This window comes from Zonotrichia albicollis, chromosome 27, assembly GCF_047830755.1.
Source record: "Zonotrichia albicollis isolate bZonAlb1 chromosome 27, bZonAlb1.hap1, whole genome shotgun sequence".
In the NCBI taxonomy this organism is placed as follows: domain Eukaryota; kingdom Metazoa; phylum Chordata; class Aves; order Passeriformes; family Passerellidae; genus Zonotrichia; species Zonotrichia albicollis.
In genome coordinates, this window is record NC_133845.1 from 2,981,214 (window position 1) to 2,999,221 (window position 18,008).

The following is an 18,008-nucleotide window of genomic DNA, read 5'->3' on the forward strand; positions in this document are numbered from 1 at the left end:
CCTGCTGGGGGAGCTGGGGACGCTGTGACAGTGCCACAGCCTTATCCCAAGGTTATTGGTTAATGGTTATTATCCTGGTTAATGGGACATCACCCCCTGGCTGTGGGGTCCTGCTTGGTGTTCCCCTGAGCCCCTTGGGTCCCCTCAGAGCTCTGAAGGGCTGCAAGGCAGCAAAAACCAAAAGGCTGCAAGGCAGCAAAAACCAAAAGTGTGGGGCTCATAAACCCGAGCAATGCTGTACAGCCCCTTCCTGGGAGACTTACAGCATCCTTGTGTTGCCTTCTCCTGCTTTACACCCTCTAGGAAGAGCTTCTCCAGCTGCTCCAACCCTTCCTACTGAGTACTCCTTGCTCCTATCAGGGAGCCAAACCTTGTCTGCCTCCAGTTTGCCTTTATATAGGGACTCTGCCTGAGCCCACCCTGCTCCTCAAGGGCTAACAAAGCTCAGCTGGCTCCCCTGAACCCAAACACATTGCCCCTGCCTGGTTTTTGGGTTTGGTTTCACTTCCCAAGTCTCCAAAAAAGGGATCTTGCTGTCTGCTTTATCTTAAAGAATAAAAAAAAGATATAGAGTTGTGATGGTGGTCACAGGGGTCTGAGGATGAGGGAAGAGGCGAGGATCTGACTCCATGTTTCAGAAGGCTTGATTTATTATTTTATGATATATATGCTATTAAAACTATACTAAAAGAATAGAAGAAAGGATTTCATCACAAAGCTGGCTAAGAATAGAATAGAAAGGAATGATAACAAAGGTTTGTGGCTTGGACTCTCTGTCTGAGCCAGCTGACTGTGATTGGCCATTAATCAGAAACAACCACATGAGACCAATCCCAGATGCACCTGTTGCATTCCACAGCAGCAGATAATCATTGTTTACATTTCGTTCTTGAGCCTTCCCAGCTTCTCAGGAGGAAAAATCCTAAGGAAAGGATTTTTTCAGAAAATATCATGGCTACATTGAGGAGGTTTACTACTGAGGTTAAACCAAAGTGCAGATAGGAGTCTCCTCTGGTTTTCCTACTTTTGAAACTCCAAGTGTCAGATTTCTTGTGGAAAAAAAAAACCAAAAAACCCCAGAGAAGTACGATTAAAATGGACACTGAGGTAGTAACAAACCTCTCCTGACTGAGAGGATCTGAAGGACCAAGTTTGTGTTCTAACAGTGCCCAGCTCCAGCCTGACCACCAAAAAAGCTGCACCCAAAATAACCAACAGAGGAGATTTAAACGGGGTTATTCTGCTTCCAGAGCAGGGGAGGGCAGAGCTCAGTTCCACACCCCAGGCTGTCTCAGAGAGCAGCACCAATCCCTCCTCCTCCTCCGGCCTGTTTCCCTGCATCCTCAGACAGCGTCTCTTCCTTTTCATTTTTATTTTGTTTTCTTTTCTGGCGGGCACGCAGGGCTCTGCCTGCCTGGCTTTGTAGCTGCTGCTGCTGCTGATGGCTGACCTAAATCTGAGCCGCGTTTGGAGCTCCGGCGGGGTTTGCCCGGTGGGGGGGTCCCTGCCGGGGGATGCTCTGACCCCGGGGGATGCTCTGGCTACAGGGATGCTCAGGCCGGGGGATGCTCCAGCCAGGGGGATGCTCCAGCCTGGGGGATGCTCCAGCCTGGGGGATGCTCCAGCCTGGGGGATGCTTGGGCACCAGGGATGTTCCAACCCCTGGGGATGCTCCTGCCCCCAGGAGATGCTCCAGTCCCGGGAATGCTCTGGCCCCCAGGGAATGCTCTGGTCCGGGGGATGCTCCAGCCGGGTGGATGCTCTGGCCAGGGTGATGCTCCAGCCCCAAGCGATGCTCCAGCCCTGGGGATGCTCCAGCACCCAAGGGATGCTCCATCCCTATGGATGCTCCAGGCCAGAGATGCTCCAGCCCTGGGGGATGCTCCATCCCTATGGATGCTCCAGCCTGGGGGATGCTCCTGTCCTGGGGATGCTCCAGCTCCCAGGGGATGCTCCATTCCTATGGATGCTCCAGGCCAGAGATGCTTCAGCCTGGGGGATGCTCCAGCCTGGGGGATGCTCCTGCCCAGGGGATGCTCCAGCCTGGGGGATGCTCCAGCCAGGGGGATGCTCCAGCTCCGGGGGTGTTCCTGCCCCCGGGGATGCTCCGGGCTGGGAATTCTCCAACCTCCGGGGATGCTCCAGCCCCGGGAATGCTTTGGCTTGGGAGATGCTCCCTGCCAGGCTTGTGGTCAGTTCTCTTCCCTCTCCTGTGAGCTATTGCATAAGAGGGATTTGAGGGATTCTACTTGGCTCTCTCCCCCTCCCTCCCTGCTGTCTTCTTCCAGAATCAATTCCTTGTTTTTGCAGTGTTTGGCTTGCTGGAGGTTAAAGCAGCCCCTTCTCCAGGCGGTGCTGCTCGCTGATCCCGGGGTCAGCGGGAGCTGCAGGGTATCAAGCCTAAGAAGGGCTTATCCTGTATTTTTACAGCTTCCCAAGGCCCCAGCTCCGGGGTTAGAGCCCTGGGCTGAGCTGTGGCGTGCGAGGGCTCAGGCACGCACTGCTCTGCTGCATCCCCGGCCGGGCTGAGCTGCTCTCCTGGCTGTCCCTGCTGGCTGCTGACAGCCACAGAGGGTTTGTCCTGCCCTGTCAGCTCCCCCTGTGCTGCTGCTGCTGCGAGAGCTTCCCCATAGAAACAGCGCTGCGCTGGCAGATACAGCTCACACGGGAATAACGGGATGGTGCACGGCTCTGTGTGTGCTGGAAACCAGCAGGGAAACGTGGAATATCCTGGGCTGGAAGGGAGCCACCCTTGGCCCTGCACAGACACCCCAACAATCCCACCCTGAGCATCCCTGGGAACAATATCCAGACACTGCTGGAGCTCCTGTGACCGTGTTCACAGGGGTTTTCGGATGAGGGAAGAGACGAGGATCTGACTCCATGTGTCAGAAGTCTTGATTTATTATTTTATTATATATATGATATTAAAACCATACTAAAAGAATAGAAGAAAGGATTTCATCAGAAGGCTGGCTAAGAATAGAAAAGAAGGAGTGATAACAAAGGCTTTGTCTCAGACTCTGTCTGAGCCAGCCGACTGTGATTGGCCATTAATTAGAAACAACCCCATGAGACCAATCCCAGATGCACCTGTTGCATTCCACAGCAGCAGATAACCATTGTTTACATTTTGTTCCTGAAGCCTCCCAGCTTCTCAGGAGGAAAAATCTTAAAGAAAAGACTTTTCATAAAAAGATGTCTGCGGCAGGCACCCCAACAGTCCCACCCTGTTCATCCCCCCTGGGAGCAATATCCAATTACTCCAGGACATCCTGGGGCTGTGCTCATTCCCTGGTGAGCCCCCAGCACCCTCTGGTTGAAGAACCTTCCCTGGTATCCAGCTAAACCTCCCTGAAGCAGCTCAAGGCAGTCCCTTGGGTGCTGTCATGCTCACCAGAGAGAAGGGATGGGTGCCTGGCCCTCTGTTTCCCTGTGTCTCCTCACCCTGGATCTTAAAACACGTCCCAGTGCTTAGTTTGAGTTTTCATTCTCATCATCCCCTGAACCCTGTTTGCCTGAGGAAGAACAAAGGGAAAATTCACCCTTTTTGGCACATTCTGCTAACATGTTCAGGAGAGATGCTGCTTTTTTTTTTTTTTTTTTTTTTTTCCCCAAAGCCTGGTATTCCCAAGGAAGGGTGGCATGAGAGGGTGTTTGCTGTCCCTGTGGGTGAGGCTGTGACTCAGGGTGTCCTTTTATTGGCGTTGCAGGTCAGCCTGAATGATTCCCACAATCAGATGGTCGTTCACTGGGCAGGAGAGAAGAGCAACGTGATTGTGGCCTTGGCCAGGGACAGCCTGTCCTTGCTGGGCCCCAAAAACAGCGATGTAAGTAACAAACTTACACATTTACACCTCTCCAGGTGCACCTTCTGCTCCTGGGCCAGGCAAGGTGGTGGTGGCTGCTGAGCTACAGCCTGACTCGCTCTTGTGTCCTGAGACACAAAAAAGGCCAAGAAGTTTGGGTTCAGAGGCACAAAAAATATTAAATATCACAAAAAAAGCCCACAAGTTTAGGTTCAGAGGCACAAAAATATTAAATATCCCCTGTGCTGCCCCATGGGTTCAAGGCGTGGTTGGGAAATCTCAAATCTTTCCCCACCTTGTAGCTCACTGAGTTTTCACCAAATCTGTCAGAATGAAGCTCCGAACTTTGTGCTTCTCATTTTTCTGTCAGAAGGGAGCTCAGAACTTTGTGCTTCTCACCGTGGGGCTTCTCCTTTGCAGGTTTATGTGTCCTATGACTATGGGAAGAGTTTCAAGAAGATTTCGGAGAGGTTCAGCTTCGATGGAGGGAACAGCAGCGAGGTGGCCATCGCCCAGTTCTACCACAGCCCTGCTGACAACAAGAGGGTGAGGGGGACGTGCCAGCTGGGCCTTTGTCCCTGCTGTCACAGGGGCAAAGATTGTTGGGCTGTCTTCATGTTTTGGCCATTCAGGGTGTCTGGACACCCCTTGGGCCAGGCACTTCTTGTGCCTTGGTGATGGCAGAGTGTGGTGGGAGCAGGGAAAATTTTCCTCCTCCAAAGTTTGCCCTCCCAAAGCTCCCCTGGGATGTGCACCTCCATTGCTGCCAGCCTGGGCGCTGCTCTGACCTTCTGCCCTGTCTGTCCCTCCACTCCCAGTATATCTTTGTGGATGCCTTTGCCCCGTACCTCTGGATCACCACCGACTTCTGCAACACCATCCAAGGCTTCTCCATCCCCTTCCGAGCAGCTGACCTCCTCCTGCACAGCAGGAACCCCAACCTCCTCCTGGGCTTCGACAGGTCTCACCCCAAAAAACAGGTGAGCACTTTGCTCAGGTGGGGAAGCAGCATCCCACCCTGCCCTGAGGGATGTTCCTGTGGCCTCTCACAGCTGAGAGACACCGTGCCTGCTGCTTTGTGGCTTCGTGCTTTGGCCATTCAGGGTGTCTGAGCTCACATGCAGAGCTCTCCAAATCTGCCAGGTCACTCCTTTCCCTACAGTCTGTCCTGTTCTCACCTCTGGAGAATGAGGACACAAAATGTGTCCGTGTTCACAGGGGTCTGAGGATGAGGGAAGAGATGAGGATCTGACTCCATGTTTCAGAAGGCTTGATTTATTATTTTATGATATATATTACATTAAAACTATACTAAAAGAATGGAAGAAAGGATTTCCTCAGAAGGCTGGCTAAGAACAGAAAAAGAAGGAATGATAACAAAGGCTTGTGTGTCAGACAGAGAGTCCGAGCCAGCTGACTGTGATTGGTCATTAATTAGAAACAACCACATGAGACCAATCCCAGATGCACCTGTTGCATTCCACAGCAGCAGATAATCAATGTTTATGTTTTGTTCCTAAGGCCTCCCAGCTTCTCAGGAGGAAAAATCCCAAGGAAAGGATTTTCCATAAAAGATGTTTGTGACACTCTGGCCATTCGGGAGTCTGATCTCACATGCAGAGCTGTCCGAATCCATCCCTTCCCTGCAGTCTCTCCTGTTCTCCCTTCTGGAGAATGAGGACACAATACCTGCAGGCTGCCTCTCTTATTTCCCTTCCCTTCTCCTCCATCCACGCTGCTCCCAGCCTCATCCATCACCCCAACCACCGTGGCCATAACTCACCACAGAGCCCTGGCAGCTGAGGCAGGGTGACCTCTGCAGTGTTTCATGTGGGCCTGTGGTTTGCCTTTGCGTCCTGAGTAACAAATTGCTGCTTGAATACAAACACTTTTTTTTTTTTCCCCCTTCTGGAGCTGTTGGGTAAAGGTTGAAAATAATTACAGCACCTTGAGATACACATTGAGTAAAACCTGGAGGTAAACAGTGGGAAAACAGGTAAACAGTGGGAAATCCTTCTGGCAGAAAGCTAAAGGATGATTTCTTTGCTGTTTGGGTTATCTATTATTAACAGAAAAGCTGCTGTTGCTCCAAGAGCTGCCACATGAAAAGTCATTGGAGTAGCCATGGATGGACACACTGGGTCTCTTGAAGGATTGGTTCTGTTTGTGTCCCAATCCTGCTGGCATCTCTCCCCTTTGTTGTTGCAGCTCTGGAAATCAGATGACTTTGGCCAGACCTGGATAATGATTCAGGAGCACGTGAAGTCCTTTTCTTGGTATGTACTGCACCCAGCTCCTGTCCTTCAAGAGAAGAAGACACCTTCTCTTGCACTGTTTGCTGCCCTGTGAAAATCAGAAATCTGGGTACCAGGGTGTGCTCCAGCCCTGCTCCCCTCACCCTGCACTGTGGGCGTGGTGACAAGTGACAGCCTGGCACCCAAGGGTGTGACCGTGTTCACAGAGGTCTGAGGATGAGAGAAGAGATGAGGATCTGACTCCACGTTTCAGGAGGCTTGATTTATTATTTTATGATATATATTACATTAAAACTATACTAAAAGAATAAAAGAAAGGATTTAATCAGAAGGCTGGCCAAGAATAGAATAGGAAGGAATGATAACAAAGGTTTGTGGCTCGGGCTCTCTGTCCAAGCCAGCTGGACTGTGATTTGCCATTAATTAGAAACAACCACATGAGACCAATCCCAGATGCACCTGTTGCATTCCACAGCAGCAGATAATCAATGTTTACATTTTGTTCCTGAGCCTCCTCAGCTTCTCAGGAGGAAAAATCCTAAGGAAAGGATTTTCCATAAAATATATCTGTGACACAAGGGTGCTTCCCATTCCCCCTACCCCATCTCCTTGCTCGTGCTGCCTTGTTTTCCCATCCCACTGTGTTCCCTGTGCCCCCAGGGGTGTTGAGCCCTACGACAAGCCCAGCACGGTGTACATCGAGCGCCACGAGCCCTCGGGGACCTCGACCGTCATCCGCAGCACAGACTTCTTCCAGAGCCGGGAGAACAAGGAGATCATCCTGGAGGACGTGCAGGATTTCCAGCTCAGGGACAAATACATGTTTGCAACCAAGTCTGTGGTGAGTGATATGCGAGGAATTTGCTGCCGAGGGTGGATGTGGTGCAGAACCACAGCGGGCAGGAGCATCTCTGCTGCACCTCAGAGCCTTCAGAGCTCGCTGGTTTGTCACAGAGGTGTCACCCAGCCCGCCAGCTGCTGCCAGCCCTGTGGGCTCACAGCATGGCTGCCCGTGCTGCTCTCCCCGTGGTGTTTCCATGCCCCTGCCTCGGGCAGGCTGGGCAGAAGTAGGTCAGCCTGCAGAGGGCTGGGAGCAGGGAAAAGCCAGAGGATGGCTGGCAGCATCGGGGAGGGGGTGGCAGGGGAAGGGGGATGTGGCTCGGCGGCTCGGTGGTTAAAGGAGGCCGCTTGTCAGAGGAGATTACCATCAAACGTGGACCAGCTCCAAGCAGCCTAATGTGCTCCAGCCTGGAAAGAAAGCTGCACTTTCAGTCTGCTTGCCTAAGAAAAGAGGATGTGGGTGAGCAAAAGTGATCTTTTGGTCCCTCTGCAGCCAGAGCCTCTCTGTGCTTTTTAGTTCTTGGTAAAATTTGAACAAACCTGAAAGACAGCAGGAAAGTGTCTGTGCTTCCTCTGAGGGCCAGGCCTTTCTAGATCTAGAGAGGGATAAAGTCCTGATCCTTCTAGAATGCAAGCAGCAGCTTTCTTTTCAGAAGATGCATTTTTCCCCTGCAGCTGCCATCGAGTGCTTTAAGAAGGAACCCTTTATTTCGGGGTGGCTGCTGGCACAACCAGGGAGGGTTTCCTGGGCAGTAGGTGACAGCTGTGTCACCTCCGGCCCCCTGAGCGGGCACAGCGGTGTCTGACAGAGGCAGGGAACGTTTGCAGAGCAATTTCAGTTTCTCAGAAGTCTCCCTTGCAGGTAGTACAGCCTGTAACTCCCAGGGCCCATCCCCTTGGCGCCGTGCCTGCTCTGTGGTTTGCAGGAGATTTTATCGAGGGCTCGGTGCTGCTACAGGGTGAAACACTGGGGGTGGTTTGTGTCTCTGCAGGGAAGCCACTGAGCTCAGGGACAGCATGCTGAAAGCTTGAGGAGGGTTTGGGCACCATTTGGGGGTGCTTTGGAGCTTTTCCTGTTTCTGGAGCACTCAGGGGCCAGCGGGCAGCACTCCCTGCTTCCTCCTGCAGCTGTAATGATTAAACATCAATAAAATCACCCCACGGCAAGCACTGCTGGGAAACACCGAGACACAGGGAGGCTGGCTGCAAACCCCCCGTTTGGGAGTCACATCCCCAGGTCCGGATGAGGCATTGCCTCCAAGCCTGGCTGCAGCAGGGGGGAAGGACAGGCTGGGTGGCAGCGGCGCCCAGGGCTCTGACTTCTGCTCCTTTCCGTGGGAGGCATGGTTGCTTAGTGATTCAGAGGATGGGGAAAAAAAAAGAGAAAAAAAAAAAAAACCAAACCAAAAACCAGGACGCTTATTTTTGGAGCCTAGATCTGGGTTTAGGTCCTCACCATTGGCATTCTGTATGAAATAGGTTGCCCCCAGATTTTTTACTTTCTCGGCTTGGCGCCAACGCCTTTCGTTTTGCGCAAATCGGTAAAAACAGGAAGGAAAGGTCAGTGTGCTCTGAGGAGAAAGGAGGAACTAAACCCAGCCTCCTTACCCCCACCTGACTGACCAGCAAGGACAGTTTGTCTCCTTGCTGAGCCCTGGCTGTGGCAATTTAAACCCTGCGTGGGGATCACTGCTTCTGGCATCATGCAGCTGCCACGCTTTGCCCACATGCATGGAGAGGGAAGTCCCAGGTATGGGGTGATCCCAGTGGAGATGAGGGTGACTTTTTGGGGTGAGAGCCCCTCCTAACGTGTCCCTGTGCTCTGCACAGCGTTTGCTCGGCAGCTCACAGCCCCCCTCAGTCCAGCTCTGGGTCTCCTTCAACCGCAAGCCCATGCGGGTGGCACAGTTCGTTACCAAGCATCCCATTAAGGTAAGTGGTGCTTCCCGAGCAGCTTCCCAGCTCCCTGCCTTGCCAAGGACACCCTGCCGTGCTAGCAGCAGCTCCAGATGCTGCAGGAGAGGGAAGGGACCTCGTATGACCCTGCTGGGGGGGATGGCAGAGCCAAGGCTCACATTGGGGTGATCTCGTGGTTTGCACGGTGGCACCTGGACAGTCACTGGGGTGGGGCTGGCAGCAAAGCCCAGATACCAGAGAGGGGCTGATCCCACTGCTCTGACTCTGCTTTTGGGGTCTTTACCCCTTCCCATGGTGTGGGGTGCACTGGCACGACCTGGAGCGTCCAGTTCTTGCAGGCTGAGGAAGCCCAGGGCACTGCCAGGGCTTGCAAAGAGTCCCTGATGCATGAACAGATATTCTGTGGTGTCCCCAGGCTGGTGGGGATGATGAAGGGCATGAGAAGCAAGTTTTGGTGCTTGGCAGAGCAGTGGGGTGCACTCCCAGCCTCAAGGGGGTCCAGAGATCCAGCACACAGGGGGCTTGGGACCAATGCTGCTCCGGGGGGCTTTGCAGGGCAGAGGATGGGAAAAAAATAAAGTGGAGATTTTCCACCTGCCGAGTGGAAAAAATACAAAAAGGTGGAAGCAAGATAAGAGGAAATCCAAACCAGCCTGTATGCACACACACACACAGAGCCTGTTCTTTGTGTCCCACAGGAATATTACATTGCTGATGCCTCGGAGGACCAGGTGTTTGTGTGTGTCAGCCACGACAACAACCGCACCAACCTCTACATCTCGGAGGCTGAGGGCCTGAAGTTCTCCCTGTCTCTGGAAAATGTGCTCTACTACAGCCCAGGGGGAGCAGGCAGCGACACCTTGGTCAGGTAAGACAGGACTTAGCAATGGTCCCCTCAATGGGGAATAATTAGCATTGACTCCATGACTGCAGGAGGCTGCAATCTATTATACTATATTATACTATAATTTTACTATAATTTTATTCTGTTATACTATATTATTCTATACTATATTACTCTTATACTATATTATACTATATTCTGTTATACTATTTGATACTATACTATATTATACTATAGAATATAGTATAATATTCTATTCTATTATTCTATTATATTCTACATTCTATTATTCTATTCTGTTATACTATATTGTACTCCATTATACTTATTAAGAAGTTCAGCACCCTTACAGTCCAATACAGTTTTACTTAATTGGTCAATCCATCCAAACACCATCCAGTGTCCAATTAAGAATTCACCCTTTGGTAAATGAATTTATTTCCATAAAGCATTCCACATGTGCACAACAACATGTGCAGCAAGTGGAGATAAGAATTGCTTATCATTCTTTTCTCTGAGCTTTCTCAGAGCTTCCCAGGAAAACCCTGGGAGAGAGCTGTCTCTCTGTGTTCAGAGGATTTGTGATTACCACAAGGCAAATGAGAACATCGACCAAAATCCGCGATTCTTGGCTCTGCCACATCAGCGCCTTACCTTTGCCTGCCAATCCCCCACATCCCCAGACTTATGGGAAGGGGTTCAATTCCCATTTCCCCGACCCCACAGGTACTTTGCCAACGAGCCCTTTGCGGATTTCCACCGCGTGGAAGGCGTGCGGGGCGTCTACATCGCCACGCTGATCAACGGCTCCTTCAGCGAGGAGAACATGCGCTCCGTCATCACCTTCGACAAGGGCGGCACCTGGGAGCTGCTCCAGCCCCCCACACAGACCCACTATGGGGAGCACATCGACTGCCAGGTACCACAGGGCTCTGGGACAAGGAAAAGACCCCCAAAAGTGGCATCTGGGGTTGTGGTTTATTAATGAGGGGTTTGGTTTGGAGAACACGCGCTCCGTCATCATCTTCAACAAGGGCGGCACCTGGAGCTGCTCCAGCCCCCCACACAGACCCACTATGGGGAGCACATCAACCCCCCACATGGGGGGTGGGACAGGGAAAAGACCCCCAAAAGTGGCATTTGAGGTTGTGATTTATTAGTGATAATAAACTTGGTGATCTTGGAGAACATGTGCTCCATTGTCACCTTCAACAAGGGCAGCACCTGGGAGCTGCTCCAGCCCCCCACACAGACCTATTATGGGGAGCACATCAACTTCCAGGTATCAAGGGGTGGTGGGACAGGAAGAAGACTCCCAAAAATGACATTTGGGGATTTATTAGTGGTGGGCTTGGTGACTTTGAGGTGTTTTCACTCTACAAAAAGAGGTTGAAACAGCAATGCCACCATGAGGGAGTCCCTCCTGGCCTTTCCAAGCAGAGAGGACTGGAATACACAGCATGAGGGATGGATGTTAATCCACCGTTCTGTTCCCCAGCTGTCCCAGGGCTGCTCTCTCCACCTGGCCCAGCGCCTGAGCCAGCTGCTGAATTTCCAGCTGCGCAGGATGCCCATTCTCTCCAAGGAGTCGGCGCCAGGACTGATCATTGCCACTGGTACTGCTTTTCCCTTGCCTTGGGGGGTGTTGTTGCCAGGCAGTATTTAGTTTGTACAAGCAGGTTATAAAATGCAATTAAATGGTGCATTTTGCTGTCCTTTCCCTGCTGCAGTCCCCATGCAGTAATTACAGAAGGAACATTTCACTGCAGCACAGAGATGTGAGAAACCTGCTCTGCTCTGATCCTCTTTCCTGATCCCCGTGAAGGGCTTCTTTAAGATTCAGAAATTCCTGTTTGTCTCGCTCTGTTACTGAAGAAAGCACACATTTTGTTTAATCATGTTTGTAGCCATGGGTTTTTCCCCCATCTGCTTTTCAAACTTGAAATAGTCCTTGAAATATTTGCTTTTGAAGGGATTAATTTGTAGTGTGAAAAATCATCTCCTCAATCACAGATAAAAATAGTTTGGAGGTGTCTGGCTTCCTTTTAAGCAATCACTTTGCATTCCTCAAGAAGGATGATTTCTCCCATTCTCCCAGGCTCCGTTGGCAAGAACATGGCAAGGAAAACCAATGTTTATATCTCGAGCAGTGCTGGAGCAAGGTGGAGAGAGGTAAGGCTGCTCTTACACCTGCCAGATCAGCCAGCGTGGTGGGGGAACAGGAAGAATTTTCCAGCAATATAAATGAGTTATATTAAAGGTGATTTCATATAAATACAGGAGCTGGAAGGTGCTCAATGCCTTAAAATGAGGGAAAAAGGTTTTTAGATGAAGAATCAGGCGTGGGTTGGTTGGAGAGGAACCTCTGGTGTGGATGGTGGAATCAGACACAGAAAAGCTCCCTCTGTTTTTCCTTTACACCTGGCAGGATATTTCCTCAGCACATTTGGTGTCTTTGAGATGGGACTGACAGCCAGGGCTTGGTGTGTGAGAGAGTCTGGCTCCTTCCAGAGAAATGGGAGCTGCCCTCGGTTTATGGGGAGTGTGCTGCTGTTCTGGTCTGTGGCAGTGTTTGTGGTGTGCCTGTGCACTCTGCAGCCAGTGCAGTGTGGTATTCCAACATCTGCAAGCCATTTAATCCTGGGAGCTGAGCAGCCTCCTCTCCTCCTGCGAGTGCTGCGCGGTCAGGGTGAGGTCTGATCTGGGGCTGGGGACACACCACAGGTCTGGCTGATGCCAAAGGTGGTTCAGAGGCTGCTCCTGGCTCCAAAACCCAGCAGGAGAGCAGTTGTGGGGACCCTGCAGCCAGGCAGGAGCTGACAGATAGGGCAGGGTATCCAAAACCAGAGACTTTTGGCCATCAAACTCTATATGTGGCCACTGAATCTTGGTATGGATTGTATAGGTGGCCTTTGAGCCATAGTAAAATCTATGTATTGTATAAGTGGCCTTGCCCCACTCCTAGTTGTTCTAAATGGGCTGTGATGTCCTTAATTGAGTAAAAGCTGTGGCTAATGAAGATAACTGGGATAAAAGGGGGTGAGGTGGCTGGTCAGGGAGAGCCTTGGATGGGCCCTGAGGAAGAAGCAGGAACAACACTGCTGTGAAGACTTGTGTGTGAGAAAACCACCCTGAAGGTATGGGACTCTAGAAATATGATAACAACAAAGCTCCACAGGTTTTCCTTGGAGTGCAGTTAAAACATTCTGATTCAAATCTCCTGATTGGTGTTTTTATCGTGAGCAGAGGTGCAGAATGACCCAGCAGTGGAGCTGAGCAGCAGCACCACAGCTCCTCCTGCTCAGCTTTGGCTGGGAGGCTCTGCAGATCACAGGGGTGATTTCACAGCCCAGAGAAGAAAGGAACAATGCCTTCAGTGCCCTGAATGTCCCCAAGTGTGACAGCATGTCCTGTGAGCAGGGTTTGGCATGGACACAATCCCTGTTTTCATCCCAAGGTGCTCTGGGCTCCCTGGATGGGAAAGCCAAGCTGATTGTGTGCTGGAGGTGTAAGTGAGCGTGAGATCCAAACTTCTGGCCATGGCTGAATTGTCTCCAGGACTTGTTTCTGCATGCTATGGCCCCACTTCTCCCTGAACATTGACAAGACCTTCCACAGCCTGAGGGAACCCAAGTTCTCTGCAGTCCTGGGATGGCCTCAAGTCACTGCTGGGTGTCAGGAAAGCCTCACAGAGGTGACAAATGAGAGGAGGAGTGATGGACTCTGGTTTTGTGTCATGGTGCTTCTTCCACTGGTTCTTTCCCTGCACAGAGCACAGGAGGAGCAGAGTCCAGGGCTCAGGGCAGCTTTTACACACATCTCTTAGGGGAAATGGGCTGGCTGTTCTCATCTGCAGATGGTGTCCCATAAACACTTGAATCTCTGATGCCTCCAGATACTTGATTTGGCTGAAGCATTAGCTTGGCTCAGGCAGAGTTTCTGACCAAGCCATTTCCCTTCAGAGCAGAGCTCTGATCACCCCTCAGCACTGTCTCTCTTCCAGGCCCTGTCTGGACCCCACTACTACACCTGGGGTGACCACGGTGGCATTCTGGTGGCCATCGCCCAAGGCACCGAGACCGACCAGCTCAAGTGAGTGTCAGGGCACAGGGGCTGCTCTGCTGCTTGGCTGGCCATGGCAGAGAGTGCCCTGCAGCAGGACATGCCCCTGGCCCCTCTCCCAATCTCCTTTTGTGTGCAGGTACAGCACAAACGAAGGGGAAACCTGGAAAGTGTTCACGTTCTCGGAGAAGCCGGTGTTTGTGTACGGGCTCCTGACCGAGCCCGGGGAGAAGAGCACCATTTTCACCATCTTTGGCTCCTACAAGGAGAATGGCCACAGCTGGCTGATCCTGCAGATCAACACCACTGACGTGCTGGGTAAGGGGATGGGTGGCAGAGCCATCTCTGGGGTGGCTCTGCAGGTTGGAGAGAGGGCATCTCCTCATGCCCTGTCCCAGGTGTCTCATGTCCACGTGGACATAGCTTCTGAAGGCACTCGTGTGCTCTCCCTGTATTCCTTCCCTCCTCACTGAGGAATTTGTTGAAAAGGAAAAGAGAAAAAAAAAAAAATTTCCTTCTGAAGGCTTGTGCCTATGAATGTTTTATAACCCATTTCAGCTTTGATTGCGAGGCAGCATTTTAATCAAAGCGCAGTTAAACCCAGCAGAGGAATTTGCTTGACTAAAATTTATCATCGATTCCCTTGACATTTTGTTGGGAACAGATCTGTTTGGTAACCAGAACGAGTTCATTCAGATTCCCTGTCACTGCCACGGAGCTGCCTGTTCCCTCCTGTCACTGCGTGCCGCCGCACGCTCCCAGCTGGAGCTTTCCTTTTTCCTTTTTCTGGAAGTTTTGTGCCAGGGGAAGGTGGAGGGGGAGGGAATTACAGAATCACAGAATGAACCAGGTGGGAAAAGACTTTTGGTTGGAAAAGCCCCAACACATCCTCATCAATTAAACCATGGCACTGAGTGCCATGTCCAGGCTTGTTTTAAACACCTCCAGGGATGGTGACTCCATCCTCTCCCTGGGCAGGTAATTCCAGTGCCCAATCCCTCTTTCAGTGAAGAATTTTCCCCTGATGTCCAACCTATCCTTCCTCTGGCACAGCTTAAGGCTGTGTCCTCTCATTCCCTCAGTGGTTCCCTGGGACAAGAGGCATTCCTGTGGTGTGGGGCTGGATGCCAGCACGCCTGGCACTCCTGGCTACATCAGCATCTCTCTGTCTTTAAACCTGGCATGCTGCAAATTCTCACCTTTCTGCACCCCAACGTTGTTTCTCCTCTCAGGGGTCCCTTGCACAGAGAATGACTACAAGCTGTGGTCACCCTCGGACGAGCGAGGCAATGAGTGTTTGCTGGGGCATAAAACCGTTTTCAAAAGGAGGACTCCTCATGCAACCTGCTTCAATGGGGAAGACTTTGACAGGCCTGTCATGGTCTCCAACTGCTCTTGTACCAGGGAGGACTTTGAATGGTAAAATAGCAATTAATTTCTTCTAGTCTGGATTGTAAATCCAAGATAAGTATCTGTGACCAATCGCTCCGAGTGAGCAAACATCCAATTTATGTAGCTCGGAATGTCGCCGCTTCATTTTATAGCAGAGAGGAAACTAAACAGACTGAAAACATCCTTTCATTAATAACAGGGCATGAGACTTAATTAATGTCTTTAGAGCCTTTTGGGAGCCTCTGAAAGGTTCCACGGAAAAGGGAAGTATTGTTAATCCATCACCTTCCAAAGGAGAATGGGTAATTTCCCATCACAGACAGAGACCCACTAAAAATCTTTGTGATTCTGTAGCCACAGGGGTGCAGCTGGCCCTGCTATTGCCCTTTGACTGCAATTCCCACAGTCCTGACTCTGCTTTCAGGATCAGGAAACACGCTCTGGCAAACTGATGCAAAGGTCTGGGGTTAGAAAGGGAACTGCTTTTTGGGGGCTTTCAGTGGAGCTCACACCAGGCTGCTCCTGCCTGATGCTGAGACCAAATCTGGCTCACCATGAGCAGACTGAGAGCAGGGCTGGTGGGATCCTGCCTCAGAATTCAGCCCTGGGCTCCCTGCAGAATCCCACTGACAAAACTTCTCTCCCCCACAGCATTTTGCAAAGAACAGCCGCACTGTAACTCCCATTTTGCCAGCAGGAGACAGAGCAGTGACCCGAGCCAGCTCAGCAGCAGCACTGGGGCTGGCAGCCAGCTTTGCAGAGCACACTGCCTCAGCTCTGCCTCACCTTCCCCAGCCTGCCCAGCCACGGGCAAAGCTGATTTGCAAAGTGTTCTTGAAACACCCTGTCTGGCTGGGAGGTGTTCTGTGCAGCTAAATACTGAGAATAAACGAAGGGTCACTTTGGGTTCTTAAAAAATTCTATGCAAAAATAGATCGTGGTATAGCATGGTTGCATTTTTTTGCTTTTCCCTGTCCCTCCTTATATCTTTCTTCTCCTTGCAGTGATTTTGGCTTCAAGCTGAGCGATGACTTATCCTTAGAAGTTTGTGTCCCTGACCCTGAGTTTGCTGGGAAACCCTATGACCCACCAGTCCCTTGCCCTGTTGGCTCAACCTACAGGAAGACTCGAGGGTATGTGCTGTGCTTGGGAGGGCAACCTGATATTCCAATTTATCTTACTGGTGATTAAAAAAACCCCAAACAACCACAAGACCCACAAGAGTAGCAGAGAACAAACATTTTAATCAAAGCGCAGTTAAACCCAGTTAGGACATACATGGCAATTAAACACCACAGCTTATTCTGGCTGCACAGGGTGGTTTGTTCACAGATTTTTTTCCATGGAATAAACGAATAAACTGGCTGGCTCTGTGTGTTGCAGCTACAGGAAGATCTCTGGGGACACTTGCACGGGCGGAGACGTGGAGTCGCGGCTGGAGGGGGAGCTGGTGCCGTGCCCGCTGGCGGGTGAGTGTGTGCACCAGGAGCTGCTCTGGGCACAAGGGCTCCTTTCATAAAACCTTTGGCTGCTGCCTCAGGGGCCAGGCACGGAGTCCCAGAGGGCTCTCAGACAAAACCTGTGACACAGGAGCCTGGGTGGGTTACAAATCACCCTCTCCTGTGGCCGGAGCTGCTGAGGGTCCTGCTCAGGAGCAGTGGCTGCTCACAGTCCAGAGCCCTCTGAAGCCCTGAGGGGCTGGCTGCAAGCAGGAACCCCTTCACCCTGGTCGCATCCTTGCTGTAGCTGGCTTGAACCCAACCAGAAAGAGAGGAATTATTTCAAAGACGTCCCCATTCTTGGGAAGGTCCCCTTGGGAAGGTGTGACCGTGTTCACAGGGGTCTGAGGGAAGAGACGAGGATCTGACTCCATGTGTCAAAAGTCTTGATTTATTATTTAATTATATATATGATATTAAAACCATACTAAAAGAATAGAAGAAAGGATTTCATCAGAAGGCTGGCTAAGAATAGAAAAAGAAAGAATGATAACAAAGGCTTGTGGCTCGGGCTCTCTGTCCAAGCCAGCTGACTGTGATTGGCCATTAATTAGAAACAACCACATGAGACCAATCACAGATGCACCTGTTGCATTCCACAGCAACAGATAACCATTGTTTACATTTCGTTCTTGAGGCCTCTCGGCTTCTCAGGAGGAAAAATCCTAAGGAAAGGGATTTTTCAGAAAATATTGTAGTTACAGGAAAGTGCCACTCTGAGACAGCCACCATGTGCAGCCACTCTGGGGCCAGACCAGGGCAGACCTTCATCCCTCACACCTCTGCCTGCCAGCATTCACCCTCCCCATCCTTATTTTCTCCTCTGGAACGTACAAGGCACTGTAGCAGTCTCGTGCCCCTGTGCTGCCAGAGTTATTTGCATTCTGCTCATTAGAGCTTTAATTTAATCTGCCGTCACGAGCTGCGTGATCAGCATTGCTGCTTGCTGCAGCTCCAGGGCCTCAGGCAGGGCAGGGGCTCCTGGAAGGGCTGGGGAATTGAGCAGAGCAGCCAGACCCACCAGCAGCAGGCTCCCCTGCACTGCCCTAAAATTTTTCAGCGTGCAAAATGATATTCCAGGTGTGGAACAGCACGGGGAAGCATCCCCTGCGCTGGGACTCCTGCCAGCTCTGCACTCAGCTTTACTCCTGACACGTTTTTCACCCCTCTGAGCCCTCTTGAGCTATTTGGAGAGCTGTGTTGGGCATGCTGAGAAGGGCCCTGCTGATTGCAAAGTAAACCTGCTGTCCCCACGGGCTGGCCTTTGAAGTGCTGTGTTCCCAGAGATGGGCTGGGGATCCGTGCTGGCTCGCTCCATGGTAACACTTTCATGTACAGGATCTGTTTCATATCTCCCTATAATCTCATTAGGGATGCACAGCCAGAGTTA

General features: G+C 51.3%; 1 protein-coding gene across 2 annotated transcripts in view; it reads left to right on the plus strand.

Annotated features, from left to right (window-relative positions):
- SORL1 (sortilin related receptor 1) overlaps positions 1-18,008 on the plus strand; it is a 57,286-nt gene that overhangs the window by 7,616 nt on the left and 31,662 nt on the right. For both annotated transcript variants that reach the window (XM_074527830.1, XM_074527831.1), the window contains exons 2-16: positions 3,714-3,830; positions 4,230-4,355; positions 4,628-4,789; positions 6,018-6,085; positions 6,725-6,905; positions 8,735-8,836; positions 9,520-9,689; positions 10,392-10,584; positions 11,164-11,281; positions 11,764-11,837; positions 13,669-13,757; positions 13,867-14,045; positions 14,960-15,146; positions 16,124-16,252; positions 16,503-16,588. In XM_074527830.1, coding sequence (XP_074383931.1) covers positions 3,714-3,830; positions 4,230-4,355; positions 4,628-4,789; positions 6,018-6,085; positions 6,725-6,905; positions 8,735-8,836; positions 9,520-9,689; positions 10,392-10,584; positions 11,164-11,281; positions 11,764-11,837; positions 13,669-13,757; positions 13,867-14,045; positions 14,960-15,146; positions 16,124-16,252; positions 16,503-16,588 — 1,981 coding nt within the window. The remainder of the gene's footprint in view (positions 1-3,713; positions 3,831-4,229; positions 4,356-4,627; positions 4,790-6,017; positions 6,086-6,724; positions 6,906-8,734; positions 8,837-9,519; positions 9,690-10,391; positions 10,585-11,163; positions 11,282-11,763; positions 11,838-13,668; positions 13,758-13,866; positions 14,046-14,959; positions 15,147-16,123; positions 16,253-16,502; positions 16,589-18,008) is intronic.